Source organism: Pistacia vera, unplaced genomic scaffold (genome assembly GCF_008641045.1).
Source record: "Pistacia vera cultivar Batoury unplaced genomic scaffold, PisVer_v2 Contig406, whole genome shotgun sequence".
In the NCBI taxonomy this organism is placed as follows: domain Eukaryota; kingdom Viridiplantae; phylum Streptophyta; class Magnoliopsida; order Sapindales; family Anacardiaceae; genus Pistacia; species Pistacia vera.
In genome coordinates this window covers 139149-157232 of record NW_022196231.1, presented here as the reverse complement: position 1 = coordinate 157232, position 18084 = coordinate 139149, and the positions used below count along the sequence as shown (strand labels likewise).

The 18084-nt window shown below is 36.6% G+C and overlaps 3 protein-coding genes and 1 pseudogene across 3 annotated transcripts; all 4 read left to right on the top strand.

The window, feature by feature from the left end:
• Nucleotides 1-7473: 7473 nt before the first annotated feature.
• LOC116142261 (seed lectin-like) lies at nucleotides 7474-8260 on the top strand. The gene is made up of 2 exons (XM_031427703.1): nucleotides 7474-8115; nucleotides 8198-8260. Exons 1-2 carry the CDS (start codon nucleotides 7474-7476, stop codon nucleotides 8258-8260), a joined length of 705 nt encoding a protein of 234 aa, XP_031283563.1.
• Nucleotides 8261-8381: 121 nt separating this feature from the next.
• On the top strand, nucleotides 8382-9489 carry LOC116142219 (annotated as a pseudogene).
• A 1266-nt stretch (nucleotides 9490-10755) lies between these two features.
• LOC116142260 (mannose/glucose-specific lectin-like) lies at nucleotides 10756-11583 on the top strand. The gene has a single exon (XM_031427702.1). The coding sequence runs from the start codon at nucleotides 10756-10758 to the stop codon at nucleotides 11581-11583; it is 828 nt and encodes a 275-aa protein (XP_031283562.1).
• Nucleotides 11584-15784: 4201 nt separating this feature from the next.
• LOC116142248 (L-type lectin-domain containing receptor kinase IX.1-like) lies at nucleotides 15785-17873 on the top strand. Its single transcript, XM_031427690.1, has one exon. The coding sequence runs from the start codon at nucleotides 15826-15828 to the stop codon at nucleotides 17866-17868; it is 2043 nt and encodes a 680-aa protein (XP_031283550.1). The 5' UTR covers nucleotides 15785-15825; the 3' UTR covers nucleotides 17869-17873.
• The last annotated feature ends 211 nt before the right edge of the window (nucleotides 17874-18084 follow it).

The window sequence follows — 18084 nt, the reverse complement described above, 5'->3', positions numbered from 1 at the left end:
TTATTTACAAAATGTCTATCTGATTTGAAGTCAGCATCTACAACAAGAAAATGGCAGTAGTTACCTTCAAGGGGTTTCATTCCTCACTTGATCTCTATCTTATTTGTGACTACTCATTCACTAAAGGTCAATATGCAGTTATTTTTCTTGTCCAAAAGAGTGCAGTAGAAATATCCTCTCGTCACTAATTCGCTCTTAATTTCATGACAAACTAGTTCAGCTTCATGATTATTCATAATCTAGAACACTCAACTTGATTTTTCCAGGTACACCTCCTAACAAGCTTTGATGTGAGCTGTTTTATAAATTATCAAAATAATTGAGCAAGTGTCATAGCCAGTCAAATCAACATTAAGGAAAGTTCCACTCCTCTACCTTACAATAAACTAGATTTTGACTATTAGCATCCATTATCAATAGACTGCCAATTCTCGAGTAGCAAGTATAGTTAAAATATGAAGGGAGAATACAAGGAGAGAGGAAGAAGGGAATTGGTAGAGGGGATGGAATAATTACTTAACCATCAGCCACATTCAAAAAGTAAAGTATATATGTGTATGTATGTATAAGGTCAGATTAGTGTGACTTAAAAAGTTTGATTTAAAGTTCCACAAACCCCAACGGTTTAGAAGTTTATTTAATTGGAAAATTAAAACCTACATTTCAACTTCAAGTAGTTCCACTCCATTAACTGGTGAATCAAGATACAGTTGGAAAAATGGCTCATTTAGCAAATTACATGGGGTAGAAGTGATAATGGAGAAAGGTTTAGAGACTTATATGTAATAGGCCAAAAAGTTAGTTTGTCCCACATTGCTTAGGAATGAAAAGTGAGAAACTTTTGGGGCCTATATATTTTCTTTACACTTCTCTTGTATAGGGGTTCTTTCATTAAGGACCCTTTAGTTTAAAAGCTTTGTTGTATCTCCCCTTTGTTTTGGGTATTTGTTGTATTGCCCAAAAGTTTGTAATATTGTTTGGAGATAGTGGAGTATTCTTTTGCAGCGCCCGAGGACGTAGGTTACAATACCGAACCTCGTTAATTCCTGGTATTCTTTATTTCTGCATTTAATTTTGGCCATTTATTTCTGCTTTACTACTTATTATTATATTCAATAGCTAGCATTAGAGTTTATGTTTTCATTGCATAACAATTTGTATCAGAGCCTAGGTTTAGGACAGTGAGTAGCTATTTGTATGGTTATATGCATGTCTAGGAAAATTCTGTCAACAAGACAATAAAAGTCTAAGGAAACTGGATTTTAAGTGGGACCATTTGTGACCCCTCCATTGTTTCTTGGGAATTTTCCTGATGCGTATTTAATCATTTCAGCACTTACTACTACCTTGGGCTATTGTTGATTTGTTGGTTAGCTATTGAATATAATAATTTGTGGAGCTTGGTTATTGGGAATTTTGTTTACTAAGCCAATTGAGTAAGGCATAAATGGCATTCATCGTCCGAGGCATCACCGTCCGCGGCACCACCATTCATGCCAGTAAAGATGATAACAGTTTCAAATGCAAAAATTGATGGTCAAAATAATTTTGGCTTATGGAAGAATGAGGTAATAGATAGCTTGTATCAGTAGGATCTAGATATCGTTCTAGAGGAGGAAAAACCAGAAGATATCTATGAGAAAAACTGGGTGAGGTTGAATGTAAAAGCTTGTGGGATGATTCGCTCATGTCTTTGTAGAGAGCAGAAATATCCATTCATGAAAGAGACGTCTGCCAATAAGTTATGGAAGGCATTGGAAAACAAACACATGAAGAGAAGTAATGAGAATCGACTCTATTTGATGAAAAGACTGTTTCATCTTCAGTTGAGACCAGGTACGAATATCAGTAGCCATATTGATACATTTAACAGATTAATTACTGATTTGTTAAATTTGGATCAAACATTCAAAGATGAACATAAGGCTATGTTGTTAATTGGATCTCTTCCAGATGAATTGGATCACCTTAGTATTACACTTCTTCATGGGAAAGAAAAATTGTCCTTTGAAGAAGTTTTTTCTGCTCTATCCAATCATGAAATTCGGAAAAAAGATCAGAAGGAGAATAGAGATGAGTCAACAGAAGCACTTGTAGCAAGAAGGTAGAGTCAAAATCAGAGTCGTAAGAAGGAGAAGAGGAAGATCTCGTTCAAAGGGAAAACTCAATAGGGATCAATGCGCCTTTTGTCGTGAGAAAGGGCATTGGAAGAAAGATTGTCCAAAGTTGCAGAAGAAAGAGGGCAAAGCTGCTTCTGATGCATACTTTGTTGAGCGTGAAGAAGATGAGTCAGATTTATGTCTAGTTAGCCTACCATCCACCTCTGGATCAAATGAGTGGATTATGGATTCAGGTTGTACTTATCATATGTGTCCTCACAAGGAGTGGTTCTTTAATTTTGAAGAACTTGATGGTGGAGTTATTTATATAGGCAATGATGATGCTTGTAAAACAACTGGGATAGGTTCAATTCAATTGAAGAATCATGATGGCTCAACTAGAACTCTGACAGATGTTTGGTATGTACCGAAGTTGAAAAAGAATCTCATCTCTTTGGGAGCCTTGGAATCTAAAGGTTTCACGGTGAATATGTGAGATGGAATTCTAAAAGTTTCTTCAGGCGCTCTTGTGGTAATGAAAGGCACAAGGAGAAACAACTTGTATTACTATAATGGTAGTACGGTTATTGAAACAACAACTACAGTCGTACACAAGGATGCAGATTCAGAAATGCTCATGCTGTGGCATATGCGTTTAGGGCATGCAGGTGAAAAAGCCTTGCTTAGTTTGGTGAATCAAGGCTTATTGAAAGGTGCAAATACCTGTAAGCTAGATTTCTGTGAGCATTGTGTTCTGGGAAAATAGACAAGAGTGAAATTCGGCACCGCAATCCATAATACTAAGAGTATTTTGGATTATGTTCATTCTAATGGGTAGGGACCTACCAAAACAACATCTTTGGGAGGTATGCACTATTTTGTCACTTTTGTAGATGATTTTTCCAGAAGAGTTTGGGTGTATGTGATAAAAACTAAAGATAATGTACTTGGTGTTTTCCTTAAATGGAAAAAGATGATTGAGACTCAGACTGGCAGAAAGATCAAGCAGCTACGTACAGATAATGGTGGGGAGTATCGTAGTGATCCGTTTTTGAAAGTTTGCCAAGATGAAGGAATAGTACGTCACTTTACAGTAAGAAATACACCACAGCAGAATGGGGTGGCAGAACGCATGAATCGAACTATACTGGAGAAAGTTCGATGTATGATGTCCAATTCTGGGTTGGGCAAAGAGTTTTAGGCTAAGGCAGTTATATATGCATGTCATCTCATTAATCATCTACCGTCAACTGCAATTGAAAGCAAGACGCCGATTGAGGTATGGTCTAGAAAAACTGTTTTTGATTATGACTCTTTACATGTTTTTGGTTCCACTACTTATTATCATGTGAAAGAGTCTAAGTTAGATCCTAGAGCAAAGAAAGCAGTATTTATGGGGATTACCTCAGGTGTGAAAGGATACCGTCATTGGTGTCCAAGTTCGAAGAAAATAGTGTTTAGTAGGGATGTGACATTTGATGAGTCTTCTATGTTAGAAAAGAAAACAAGAAGTCAGATGAAGGTTTTCAGTACTCCACAGCAAGTAGAGCATACTCAGCAGCACATGGAGTTTAAAACAACATCAGTTAGCCTAGCTAGAAATGAGACTCCTATGATAGAGGAGTTTATTGGAGATGAAGAAGAAGATTCTTCCCAAGAACCTCAACAAGAATCCATTGCTGTTAATAGGCCAAGACGAGAAATTCGCAAGCCTGCTCGTTTTGCTGATACGGTGGCCTATGCACTCCCAATTGAAGATGGTGAAGTTCCTTCCACTTATAATGAAGTAGCTAGCAGTTCCGAAAATTGTAAGTGGAAGAAAGCCATGAAAGATGAGATGCAATCTCTCCATAAGAATGAAACTTGGGAGGTAGTTCAATTACCAAAGAATAAGAAGGCAATTAGGTGCAAATGGGTATATGCAAAGAAAGAAGGATTTTCGAATTTGAAAGACATCCGATACAAGGCAAGGTTGGTGGCGAAAGGCTATGCTCAACTACACTCAGAAGGAAGGAATAGATTTCAATGAGGTATTTTCTCCAGTTGTAAAACGTTCTTCCATTAGAATTTTGTTGGCCTTGGTTGCTCAGATGAATCTTGAACTTGTTCAACTTGATGTGAAAACCGCGTTTCTACACTGTCATTTGGAAAAAGAAATCTATATGACTCAGCCAGAAGGATTTAGGATTATTGGGAAGGAAGATTGGGTTTGTAAACTGAAAAGATCGCTTTATGGTTTGAAACAATCTCCGAGGCAGTGGTACAAGCGATTTGATAGGTTTATGATGGGTCAGAAGTACACAAGAAGCAAATTTGACAACTGTGTGTACTTTCAAAGGCTACAAGGTGATACTCTCATTTATCTACTCTTATATGTTGATGATATGTTGATTGCTTCAAAGAAAGTAGAAGAAATTGAGAAGTTAAAGGCTCAACTAAATCAAGAATTTGAGATGAAGGAGTTAGGAGAAGCCAAGAGGATTCTTGGTATGGACATAATTAGAGACAGAGGAAATGGCAAGGTTTGTTTGACACAAAAGCAGTATCTAAAGAAGGTCTTACAATGTTTTGGCATAACAGAAAGTATAAAACCTATAAGTACTCCACTTGCTCCTCATATAAAGCTTAGTGCATCATTATCTCCAAGTACGCATGAAGAACAAGAGTATATGTCAAAAGTTCCGTATTCAAATGCGATTGGTAGATTGATGTATTCAATGGTGTCTACTAGGCCCGACATTTCACATGTAGTTGGAATTGTGAGCAGGTATATGTATGATCCTGGTAAAGGACATTGGCAAGCTGTGAAGTGGATTTTATGGTATATTATAGGTAATGTAAACATTGGTTTGGTTTTTGAGCGGGATGAAAATCTTAGTCAATTTGTTGTTGGGTATGTTGATTCTGATTATGCTGGTGATGGGGACAAGCGTCGGTCAACTACTGGATATGTATTTACTCTTGCTAGAGCTCCAGTAAGTTGGAAATCTTCTTTGTAGTCTACAGTTGCTTTGTCTACTACAGAGGCAGAATACATGGCAGTTACAGAGGCTGTGAAGGAAGTTATTTGGTTACAAGGGCTATTGGATGAATTGAAAATTAGTCAGAAGAAGATCACTATCTATTCTGACAGTCAGAGTGCTATTCACTTAGCAAAGAATCCAGTATTCCACTTTCGCACCAAGAATATAGATGTTCGTTACCACTTTGTGCGGGAAATTATTTCTGAAGGAAGAATCTTATTAGAGAAGATTGGGACTGCTGAGAATCCTGCAGATGTCTTAACAAAAGTAGTGACAATGATCAAGTTCAATCATTGTTTGAACTTGATCAATATCCTACGAGCTTGACTATGCTTTTTGGCGCATTTGAAGGTGTTGCAAAATTTGACAGAAGAATACAAAACTTTGAAGGTTTGCTAATTCGCCAAGGTGGAGATTTGTTGGAAAAATGGCTCATTTAGCAAAATCACATAGGATAGAAGTGATAATGGAGAAAGGTTTAGGGACTTATATGTAATAGGCCAAAAAGTTAGTTTGTCCCACATTTCTTAGGAATGAAAAGTGGGAAACTTTGGGGGCCTATATATAAGGACCCAAATCATTGTTATTTGTATCCCAAGTTGTATTTTCTTTACACTTCTCTTGTATAGGGTTCTTTCATTAAGGACCATTTAGTTTAAAAGCTTTGTTGTATCTCCCATTTGTTTTGGGTATTTGCTGTATTGCCCAAAAGTTTGTAATATTGTTTGGAGATAGTGGAGTATTCTTTTGCAACGTCCGAGGACATAGGTTACAATACCGAACCTCTTTAATTCTTGGTATTCTTTATTTTTGCATTTAATTTTGGCCCTTTATTTCTGCTTTACTACTTGTTATTATTATATTCAATAGCTAGCGTTAGAGTTTATGTTTCCGTTGCATAACATATACAAGGATTGGTAGAAATTTATGTTCGTTTTAGATCAAAATTTACGATACAATTTATCAAATCATGAATTATTTCAGTTAAAGAAAAACATCTTCAATTAAGAAAATTCATCCAAGCAGAGCAACATAAGTTCAAATGAGCTAAAATTATAATAAATACATCCAATCTGCACGCAGTATAATGCATGGCAGCAGGAGGATCTTCATCAATCATACCAAAATTCCCATACCCTTGAATTAAAGGAAATCTTAAAGAGAAATCCTACAAGAAAAACCATGCAGTGAATTTCACATAAATGAGAGAAGGGATTTACATTTTCCCTCATTTTCCCTCATTTTCCCCAGAGAAAAAAGAAAAGGAGAGAATATCATTGATTTGAGAAGAATAATTAAAAAGAGTGAACCTGTTTTCCAGAAATGATAGGATCTAAAGGATCACAAAAACAGTCTTAAACATAGTTGTTGAGCAGCTCCATATAAAAAGCTATTCGAGAACTCAAAAGTAAATCCAATTGAACAAAATTAACCCAAAGTCTCTTCTCAATTTTAGTGAGGAGAAAACCAAGAAAAAAAGTGTCCTTTAAAGCTTCAATGATGTAAGCCAAGCAATCGAACTCAATCCCACAAAAGTGTCCTTAAAATTCCATCATTTTCCTGTGCCATTCGAACCAAGGATTTATATATAGTAGTATCTCCATATATAAGCTGGAACAAAAGAACAAAAGTTTATTAATAGTTAAAAGAATGCAAATGAAATAATGATAGCAAGATCAACAATAGCCTGNATTGACAGATACTTCTAAAAAGTTAATACAGACACATAATCTTGGTACAATAACTAATGTACTCTTATTTTGCCTTTTCTTCCATAATAAAGAAAAAAAAAAGCTAATATTTGACATTTGTTACATAATTAAAATATCAAATAGTTATTTTTCACAAACATCATTCAATTACAAACATACAAGCGATTCCATTCTTAGACTACGAGGATGTAAGTGTCTCATTTTAAAATCTATGTATCTTTTTTTTTCACTAAACCTTAGGGGTGTCCATGTAAAACCTCGGTAAACACCTGTTGTCGGTTTATTTCTTGTTTTGCCTGTTACTGTCAAATCTAATTTATCTATTATTCCACATGATAGATATAATACTTGGCCGACCAGGTTAATTAATCAGGTGAAAATGACCCAACCCTGAAACCATAATTTGAACTTCGCTTTCTGTCAATACTAATCCTGGAAAGTCATGATCAAAAGAATTTTAATTCAGGACCTACTAAGTCTAACACTTACCAATTTTTGGTATAGGAAACTGCACAGAACTAACACTAGAATCCGGCCACAAAGGACACTGATGTCTCACCTGCTACAAACATTCGGACATATGAGAATTTATATACACCAATCTTCAACACTTACATTATCCTACCACTCCAATTCATGATGGAATTCTGCAAATCAATACATTCATTCCTGCAATCAAATCCAGCTAGAAATTTTTACTTTGGGGCCTTCAGGGTTTTCCTCATTTTGCTACATATTTTTTCTGTAAACTCAATTTCATTCAATATTACATGTTTCAGTGAACACAGTGACATACTCTGCCAGGGTGATGCTAATGCTAGAGATCATGTCATCCAGCTAACTGCAGGCAGCCAAGGCGATGTCAATTTCAGTGGGAGAGCCATCTATAAAGAGCCAGTGCATCTGTGGGATAATGCCACTAGGAGGGTTGCTGATTTCACTTCAAGTTTCTCCTTCGCGGTGGCCTCTGGCGATGAGGATCTTCCCGGTGCTAGGCTTTCTTTCTTCCTCACTACAAATGGCTCTATTATGCTTCCGAACTCCAGTGGTGGGTTCCTTGGTCTTGTTACTGGCAATAACGACTCTACAAACTCGACAAAAAATCATTTTGTCGCTGTGGAGTTCGATAATCAGTTTGTTGGAGTGCATATTAACTCCACAGGTTCCGAGTTCAGGAGATTGCCAAGTACTACTGCACAGAAAAGACTCAATGTGTTGGTCGAGTATAATTCTAGTACGAAATATTTGTGTGTTACGTTGATTGATCAAGCTGACTATACTGTATTGAGTGGAATTCTTAATCTCTGCAGCAAATTAGATCTAATAAACTACTTACCAGAATGGGTTACTATTGGCTTTTCAGCTGCCGCAGGAGAGTTCACCAGGACATATAGCATTTATTCGTGGCAATTTAGTTCAAACTTAAAGGCCAATTTTGAAGCTCAAAATGGAACTAATTGCGGCAACAAGAAAACGAAGGTGATCAATCTAGCATTGGCAACAATAATAGGAGCTTGTAGTACTTTTTTCTTGATTGGGGTGGTGCTTGTTTTGTTATGGTTATTCTTGCATAGGAGGAAGAGAGATGGAGATCAGCGACAAAATCATGTGCCTATGATCGTTGTCGATAACTCTATTGATGATGAACTTGCCAGATCAGGATCCGGGCAAAAGAGATTCTCTTGTAGCGAGCTGGAACAAGCTACAAATAACTTTGCAGAGGAAGGGAAACTCGGTCAAGGAGGTTTTGGAGATGTTTATAGAGGTGTTTTAAGTAACTGGAATTTAGATATAGCTGTTAAGAGGTTCAATTCTAAAGGATCTAAACAAGGAAGAAAAGAATACAAGTCTGAAGTGATGATAATCAGCAGTTTAAGGCATAGAAATTTAGTGCAACTCATAGGTTGGTGTCATGAAAGAGGTGAATTTCTTCTTGTTTATGAGTTCATGCCAAATGGTAGCCTTGATTCTCATCTCTTCTCAGAATATAGAATGCTCTCGTAGGGAATCAGATACAGGATTGTTGTTGGCTTGGCCTCTGCATTGCTATATTTGCATGAAGGATGGGAACAATGTGTGGTGCACAGGGATATAAAGCCCAGCAATGTTATGTTAGATATAAGTTTCAACACCAAGCTTGGTGATTTTGGCCTCGCAAGACTTATTGATCGTGAGCTCGGCCCCAAGACCACAGGGCTAGCTGGTACTTTCGGTTACATGGCGCCAGAGTACATCAGCACGGGCAAGGCTAGTAAGGAATCTGATATATTTAGCTTTGGAGTGGTGATACTAGAAATCATTTGCGGTAGAAGAGCAACTGAACCCGGAATATTAGATGATTTACAGATGACACTGGTATCATGGGTCTGGAAGCTCTATGGAAAAGAAAGTCTCGTTGAAGCTGCCGATCAGAGACTTTTGGGAGATTTCCAAGTCGAACCGTTGAAGCGTTTGATGATGCTGGGATTATGGTGTGCTCATCCTGATCATAGGCTGAGGCCATCCATAAGGCAAGCTGTTCAGGTTCTTAATTATGAGGCTGAGATACCAATTCTTCCTAAGATGATGCCTGTAGCCATTTATCATGAACCTAACTCTTCATCCAGTTCAAGTCAAGCCTTTATGACTTTTACAAGTGCTAATTTAGGTCGTTAAATCATAGGTTTACACTTTAGATTAATATTCTTTTCTGATATGTTAACTTCTAAGTCATGACCATTGCTTCAATTGTAGACGTTGTTGTCATTCTTCATATCAAGTTAAGCTAAAATAAAGAAAATTCTGATTGCTGATGGGCTTAAGCTGCGAGCTCGTGTACGCTTGAGTCCCTGGCTTTTACAGCTGGTGTGTTCCAGGCTTCCACTTTTCAGTTTTTTTTTTTTTTTTTTTTTTCTCTCTTCTTGACACTAAAGCTTTTGGTTCTGAAACAAAGTTCATTCATTAATAAGAGTTGTGAATTAATCCCCATTTCATGTGGCCAAGCCTCATTGCATGTATATATAAATATTTTCTGATAGTTTACAGTTATTTGCTTGGTAAACCCGAAGACTTATATGTAGAGACAGTGACACCCTCAAACACACCCCAGATTGACATTTGTTTGTGCTTAATAGAGCAGTCTGCCGGCCTGAAAAGCAAAATTATGGGTCAGTTATCACGGGCCCTTAAGAGTTAGGTTTCAGGATTTTAATTGTAAACTTTGACGACTTTGCATTAAAATTTCCAGACGTTATATTGTCTAAGGGAAAGCTTTCAAACAAATTGAAGAAATACAATCATTTACGTAAGGCTTCTATCATAACTGGTTGAGTAACCATAAGCAGATTCTTTGTATTGTATTGTAGGCTTTTCACTGGAAACTGACTAGCTTGGTATATCTTCTTTTTTACCTAAATCTTGCTTGAAGAGAGAAATCATGATACAAGAGAAAGGGGTTGTATCAACATCTTAGGAACTGTTGAAGGATTCAAAACTCAAAACAGCCAAATTCAAGTTAATTACGTCCCAATACTTAGGCCCAACCCTTAGCCGGCCTCGAGTGCTTTCTGCTTATGTAAAATAATTTCATCCCTTTGTCCATATCACACTCGCTTTTGCATAAGATGCAAGTTACTAGCATAGACGTATTGAAGCCGTGTAATGTACAAGAAAAATGTCGATTACATACAAAAATTCAAACAAGTCAATTGAGTATAATTCGATTCTCCAGCTAATATGCCGACCTAGCAGTAGGTGCTTTTCTTTTTGGCTTCAGCTTCAAATTGGTGGACTGCTTCTAAATTTGTCAATTGCGCTACGATAATCCCGACCACCTGTCACTTTACTTTGTCCGGAACTTGCATTCAACGTTTAAGATGTGTTCCCATCCTTCATCTCTCCATCCAATTTACGTTCATTCTCTTCTCTCTATGCCATTTAACCATGGCTTTCTCCTACCAACTTCATTCTAAACATAACAACTGCCTTAGTTTTCCGAATTTTATGATTTTCTCGATCCTGTTACTGCTCCCCTTTGCAAGTTCAGTTTCTTTCAATTATTCCAGTTTCCCAATAAACACTCCCAACATATTATTCGAAGGAGATGCGTTCCCATCTAATGATGTTCTCCAATTAACGAAAAATCAAGCAGATAAAAACCTCATAAGAAGTGTTGGCCGCGCCACATATAATCAACCTGTGACTATTTGGGATGCCAAGACTGGGAAGCTTACAGACTTCACAGCCCACTTCTCCTTTATTATTAAGGCACTTAATACTTCGAATAATGGAGACGGTATAGCCTTCTTCTTTGCTCCATTTGATTCAACGATTCCTGACAACTCAACCGGTGGATATCTGGCACTGTTTAGTCCTGATACTGCGAAAACTAATACTTCCAAGCAAATTGTTGCGTTGGAGTTTGATAGTTTCCAAAATGAATGGGATCCGAGCTCTGATCATGTAGGAGTCAATGTTAATTCCATTATCTCGGTAGCGACTGTCGACTGGAAAAGCAGCATTAAGAATGGATCAAGGGCTAATGCTTGGGTGAGTTACAACTCTGGTACACAAAATTTAAGTGTCTTTCTAACTTATGCGGATAAACCTGTCTTCAGTGGGAATTCTAGTCTTTGGTATATTGTTGATTTGAGGGAAGTTCTCCCGGAACGGGTTAAGGTAGGTTTCTCTGCATCTACAAGTGAGGTTGTTGAAATACATAACATAATTTCTTGGAGTTTTAGCTCAACCTTGGATGAGACCTCACCCTGATCACAGACTGAGGCCATCCGTAAGGCACACTGTACTTCAAGTTCTAAAATATGAGGCTGAGATACCAATTCTTCCAACCGTCGCCATTTACCATGTACTAAATTAAAACAGTTTACACTTAGAATAATCTTTCTGATGATCAGTTAATTTCTTAAATTCATTGCTATTGATTTAATAGTAAGCATTGTTCTTATTCTACATATCATTAATGTTCATTAATGTTATGTTGCACGTAACTTCCATTAATACTTTGGGATACATGTTTCATTGTTTATAATCGAAAGAGATAAATAAAAGGAGAGGGAAGTGGTGTGGAGACAAATGAACCTATAGACAATGAAAATGCAATATGTTGATCAAGGATTCATAAGACCCAAATTTACTTTCCAATACTTAGGCCCAACCCTTTGTGGGCCGAATGCGACAATAAGAAAGATGTTGTTTAGCCTACTAAATCTCTTCCTAAACCGCAATAATAATTTTAATCATTTTAAAAGGGCTTATTTGATTTATGATTCAAATATAATTTTCAAAAATTAAAATGCGATTTGAATTTTTTAATTGTATTTTAATATTCTTAATATTTGAAAAAGTCTATGATATAAATTTAAAAACTATTTTCAGATAAAAAACTGTAGAAAACTATGAAACCAACTTTTGACATATTCTAATTTTACACTAGGTTTTAGGATTGTATTCGAAAACTGTTTTTAATAAAATTTTATTCATTTTTACCAAACTTATTTTCATAAGATTTATTGTATCTCTTGTTTTCAAAAACAAAAAAATTCAAATTGTATATTAAACGGGCCCTTGTGTTTCTTCAAAAATTGTCCTTCTCTAATAATTTTCCTTAAAAATTTTGTTATGTCATCCCTATTTTTTCTCCAATTTAAATTCCGGACGTCAATTTTTCTTTTTACTTAAATCTCAGTTCCTTTCCGTAGACGAAGATTAAATAGTAGTTTACACATACTTAACTGTTAAGCTGCATTTCTCAACTCTAAGCAATAACAACCACCGGGAATATTCCACTGCATTTGTTTAGCTATTCTTACCCTCTCATATTCTATCATCCTATCTTAAAAAATGAAAAATATTGTCTTAATATTCTTCCAAATCCAATCCTATTTTATTCAATTCAAAACATTTAATAATTATATTTCTTAATAAAAAGTTATAAAATTAATAAAAACACCACCACTCATCCAACTTTTTGCTAGCAGTCAACCACCACTGCTGGACGATGGCCGTTAGTCGATGGAATGGCACATGACCGGCCGAATATGGCCGATCATACGCCAATTTTTCTTTTTTCGGCCAGATCCACCATGGATCTAGCCAAAAACAATCATAACTACAGCTAAATCTGACCATTGACAATTGTCATATCTTGGCCGTCGCTAACAGCTAGATTCTAACCGTTAACGACGGCCAGATTCTGGCCATAGATTTTGCCTTTTCCAGCTAGGTTCATAATGGATCTAGTCAGAAAAGGCAATATTAGCTAGATCCAGCCGATCGTATGCCATTCCGGTGATTGATGGCCACTGTTCGACAGTGGTAGCCAGCTACCGACAAAAAGTTAGCTGGGTGGGGGTGTTTTTGTTAATTTTAAAATTTTTTTATGGAGGTGTTTAGTTAAATTAACAAATATAGGGGGTTAATAAATAATCTAAATATTTTTAGAAAATGTTTTTCAATAATGTATCAACTACATTCTTAGAATCCGATCTTAAAATACATTCAAAATGAGATTTTAGAAATCCTATTAAAAAAAGTGTACCAAACGTATTATTTTATTCCTATATCGGATTCCATCTTCCATCCCTAAAAAAAAATATAGAAATAGAAAATTACTCGTAATAACATAATTTTAAAACTACAATTTAAAAGAAAATAAAAAAGGGATTTGGGGTATTGAGAAAAAACTCTAGGTAAAGAGTTTTCTGATAAATGGGGTGTGCTAAAGAATAAATGTCCTTGGTATATATTAATTTAAAATATATATTGTTTAAGCAATTATTATTGGGGTTTGAAAAGAAATTTTGTGGAACTTAAATGACACCGCTTCGATAACAAAGAGCCATGTTGATTCTTTTAAATTTTATTTGAAATTACTAAAAAAGACACTCGTAAAAATTAAAGACCTATTTGGTAGACTATTTGAAAAATGTTATTCTGAAAAGGTGTTTTAAATTGAGTTGAGTTGAATTAATTCTGAAAATGTGTTTTGTAAAATATTTGAAAAGTATATCAGAGTTTGATAAAATGTTTAATAGTTGTTTAGAACATTTTTTTAAAAAAGGTTTTTAGAACAGAATAGTTGTTTGGTACATTTTTTGAAAATATTTAGATTGTTTTTTTAATTCTCTATATTTGTTAATTTAGCTAAACACCTCCACAATAAAAGTTTAAAAATTAACTAAAGCACTACAGCCACCGAAGAAGACAACCGACTGCTGGCCACCACCGTCGGATGACAACCAACAATTGCCAAAACGGCGCACGATCGATTGGATCTAGTCAGTGGTGCGCCATATGGTCATTTTCGACCATATCTATGGTCAAAATCTGGCTGTTATCGACCAAATCTAGTCGTCGTCGATGTCCAGATCTCGACCAGAATCTGGCTGTAGATTTGACCTTTTCATGGATCTGGTTAGAAACGGCCAGATCGACGCATGACCAGTCAGTCATGCCCCATTCCGACTATGTCGGTCAATGGTGGCCACCTACAACAATGGCAGTGGCCAAAGGTCGACGATGGTTGCTGGCAAGCGGTGGTGGTCTTAAGTGGATTAATTTTCAGATGGGAAGGAGGGAAAAATGACGACAAAAAGAAAAAGAAAGAAAAAAAAAAAAAAAATGTTTTTAATTGAATAGAGTTTAAAAAATGTTTTCACTTGAATAAAATTGAATAATCTGAAAACAATTCCCACCCACTTTTCATTTTTAGACAAAAAATCTTATTTGAGTTGGATTAATTTTCAAATTGGATTGGTCTAATAAGTAAACAAACACATATCCTATTTTTTAATCTAAATATAATAATATAATAATAATCAAAAAAAGTGTAACAAACATGGGCTTAATTTTTGTCAGTATGCTAAATCTTCTATTTATTCTATTTTCAATTTGAAATTCAACTCTACTTAACAGAGCATGTAAAACTGACATATATGTCCAAGGGGTAAAGCAAAGTTTTGGTATGGCTTTAGTATTGTTTCCTGCCTTTTGTAGCTGGATACTTAATTTGATTAGGTTGAGTTTGAGAAAGAGACTCGCATAGACTTAAATTAACATGTTCCATGCATTTGTATCGAAACAATCAATTTAGTTCCTTGAATTATCCAAACCTACAAGTTTATTTATTGGACATATATAAATGCTGGGAATTACATTCGGAATGGACGATTAATAGCTTTGGCAGAAATATTGTCATGACTATGATTGCTATTACATATCGCGTTACGTGCACAGCTCTTGAAATTGGACGAAAACCAACTATATAAAACTAACTATTAGTAAATTTAATACGATTGTTCTAGGAAGGACGACGATTTACACATGTCATTCCTTAAGAAATCAACCTAACCAACTCAGAACAAGACGGCAACCGGCGGATTTAATTGTTTTGGTGTTAGGTACTGTTTTAAACATTAAACAATATTATTCGGCTACTTGTCTCCAGTGCTTTCCGTTTGTGTAATTTAATTTCATCCCTTTGTCGTATCCCACCGTCTCTAATTGGCACAGACGTATTGAAGCCGTGTAATAAAACCGAAAGTCTCAAATACGTACAAAATTTTGAAATAGTGAATGGAGTAATGAGTATGATACGTTTCTCTAGTATGCCGATTTTCTGATTCCTTAGCTTCAAAAGAATATTGTGCCGCGGTAATCCCGACCGCCTGTCACTTTACTCCGTCCAAAACTTGTATTTAACGTTTGAGATTCGCTTGCATCTCATCAAAGTCTCAGGATAGGTCCAATAGACGAGACTTCCGCAAACAATAAACTTGGAAGCGAGTGTATCCGATTAGGAACCAGGGTCATATTATTTTAATAAAAGTACGCAATATTTAATTATTAATCAAGAACAGTTCAACTTGACCAGGTTGATATTTGATAAAACCAAGCAAAGATCCATTGGGACGATGACATAGGTGAACTACTTTTGTCTCTCCATCCCATTTATGTTCATTCTCTTTCTCGCCATCTATATGCCCTAATTCAGTCATGGCTTTCTCCTGCCAACTTCAATCTAAACAAAACTGTTCGCTTATGTTTCCGAATTTTATGATTTTCTCGATCCTGTTACTGCTCCCCTTTGCAAGTTCTGTTTCTTTCAATTATTCCAGTTTCCCAACAAACATTCCCAATATAATATTTGAAGGAGATGCATTCCCATCTAATGATGTCCTCCAATTGACGAAGAATCAAGCAGATAATAACCTCACAAGAAGTGTTGGCCGCGCCACATATAATCAACCTGTGATTATTTGGGATGCCAAGACTCGGAGGCTTACAGACTTCACAGCCCACTTCTCCTTTATTATTAGGGCACTTAATACTTCTAATAATGGAGACGGTATAACTTTCTTCTTTGCTCCATTTGATTCAACGATTCCTGACAACTCAACCGGTGGATATCTGGCACTGTTTAGTCCTGATACTGCGAAAACTAATACTTCCAAGCAAATTGTTGCGGTGGAGTTTGATAGTTTCCAAAATGAATGGGATCCGAGCTCTGATCATGTAGGAATCAACGTTAATTCCATTATCTCTGTAGCGACTGTCGACTGGAAAAGCAGCATTAAGAATGGATCAAGGGCTAATGCTTGGGTGAGTTACAACTCTGGTACACAAAATTTAAGTGTCTTTCTAACTTATGTGGATAAACCTGTCTTCATTGGCAATTCTAGTCTTTGGTATATTGTTGATTTGAGGGAAGTTCTCCCGGAACGGGTTAAGGTAGGTTTCTCTGCATCTACAAGTGAGGTTGTTGAAATACATAACATAATTTCTTGGAGTTTTAGTTCAACCTTGGATGAGACTAAAGGAAAAACCAATGTTGGGTTAATTGCTGGTTTAACTGTGGGTATTGGCGCTTTAATATGTGGATTGGGTGTGATTTTGTTCATCTGGTGGAGAAAGACGGCAGGTGTGAATACGGAAGATGAGGCCATTGATGAAGCTATAGACGACGAATTCGAAAAGGGGACAGGACCTAAAAGGTTCACTTATCGTGAACTGAGTCGAGCCACAAACAACTTTGCAGAGGGAGGCAAGTTAGGGGAGGGAGGATTTGGCGGTGTTTATAAAGGTTCACTGAGCGATCAGAACACAGAAGTGGCTGTCAAGAGGGTCTCAAGAGGATCAAAACAAGGGAAAAAGGAATACATTTCAGAAGTGAGGATCATTAGTCGTTTGAGACATAGAAATTTGGTTCACCTGTTTGGTTGGTGTCACCAACAAGGTGAATTGCTTCTTGTCTATGAATTCATGCCAAACGGAAGCCTTGATGCTCACCTCTTTGGCGGAAAGGCCATGCTTTCTTGGACTGTACGTTACAAAGTAGCGCTTGGCTTGGCTTCTGCTTTGTTATATCTTCATGAAGAGTGGGAACAATGCGTTGTTCACAGAGATATCAAGTCTAGCAATGTCATGTTGGATTCCAATTTCAACGCCAAATTAGGCGATTTCGGTCTTGCAAGACTTGTAGACCATGATTTGGGCTCGCAGACTACAGTTTTGGCCGGCACCCTGGGCTACCTTGCTCCGGAATGCGTCACAACCGGCAAGGCGAGTAAAGAATCCGATGTTTATAGCTTTGGAGTTGTCGCCCTCGAAATCACATGTGGACGAAGGCCAGTTGAACCGAGGGAAGAACCGAGTAAAGTAAGGCTAGTGGAGTGGGTCTGGGACCTCTACGGAAAAGGCCAACTTCTTGAAGCTGCGGACAAGAGATTAATGAGAGATTTCGATGAGAGGCAAATGGAATGTTTGATGATAATTGGGTTATGGTGCTGCCATCCTGATTACACTCTTCGTCCATCTATAAGACAAGTGATAAATGTTCTCAACTTTCAGGCTCCATTGCCCAGCCTTCCCTCAAAGTTGCCGGTGCCAATGTATTATGCACCGCCCATGGATCTCTGTAAGTTCACCTACAAATCTTCCGGCGTCACGCAATCATCAGTTAACAGTTACTCTACATATTCGTCAACATCAGCAGGCTCAACAACGGATCTTCTAAATTCTCGAAAAGCTGATACTTGACTATTCAGGCATTTTCTTTCATGTATTATAATAAACAGCTGAAAAATTTTCAACCTGAAGCTATTAATTTTTTTTTTTTTTTTTTTGTTTGTGATTGCTGAGAGATTAGTGTGAGTTTGCTATAATATATAGTTCTTTAATGTATCATATTAAGAATTGATTAAGGTTGGTGATAAATGAAGTGTTGAAACATAATCTTTCTACAGTTTAATTTCT

Bases quoted from the DNA above. Each gene is read 5' to 3' on its own strand.
- LOC116142261 (XM_031427703.1), top strand. From the start codon at position 7,474: ATGGAATTCTGCAAATCAATACATTCATTCCTGCAATCAAATCCAGCT. The intron at 8,116-8,197 runs GTATTGAGTGGA...TTGGCTTTTCAG, and splicing joins TTGATCAAGCTGACTATACT to CTGCCGCAGGAGAGTTCACC.
- LOC116142260 (XM_031427702.1), top strand. From the start codon at position 10,756: ATGGCTTTCTCCTACCAACTTCATTCTAAACATAACAACTGCCTTAGT.
- LOC116142248 (XM_031427690.1), top strand. From the start codon at position 15,826: ATGGCTTTCTCCTGCCAACTTCAATCTAAACAAAACTGTTCGCTTATG.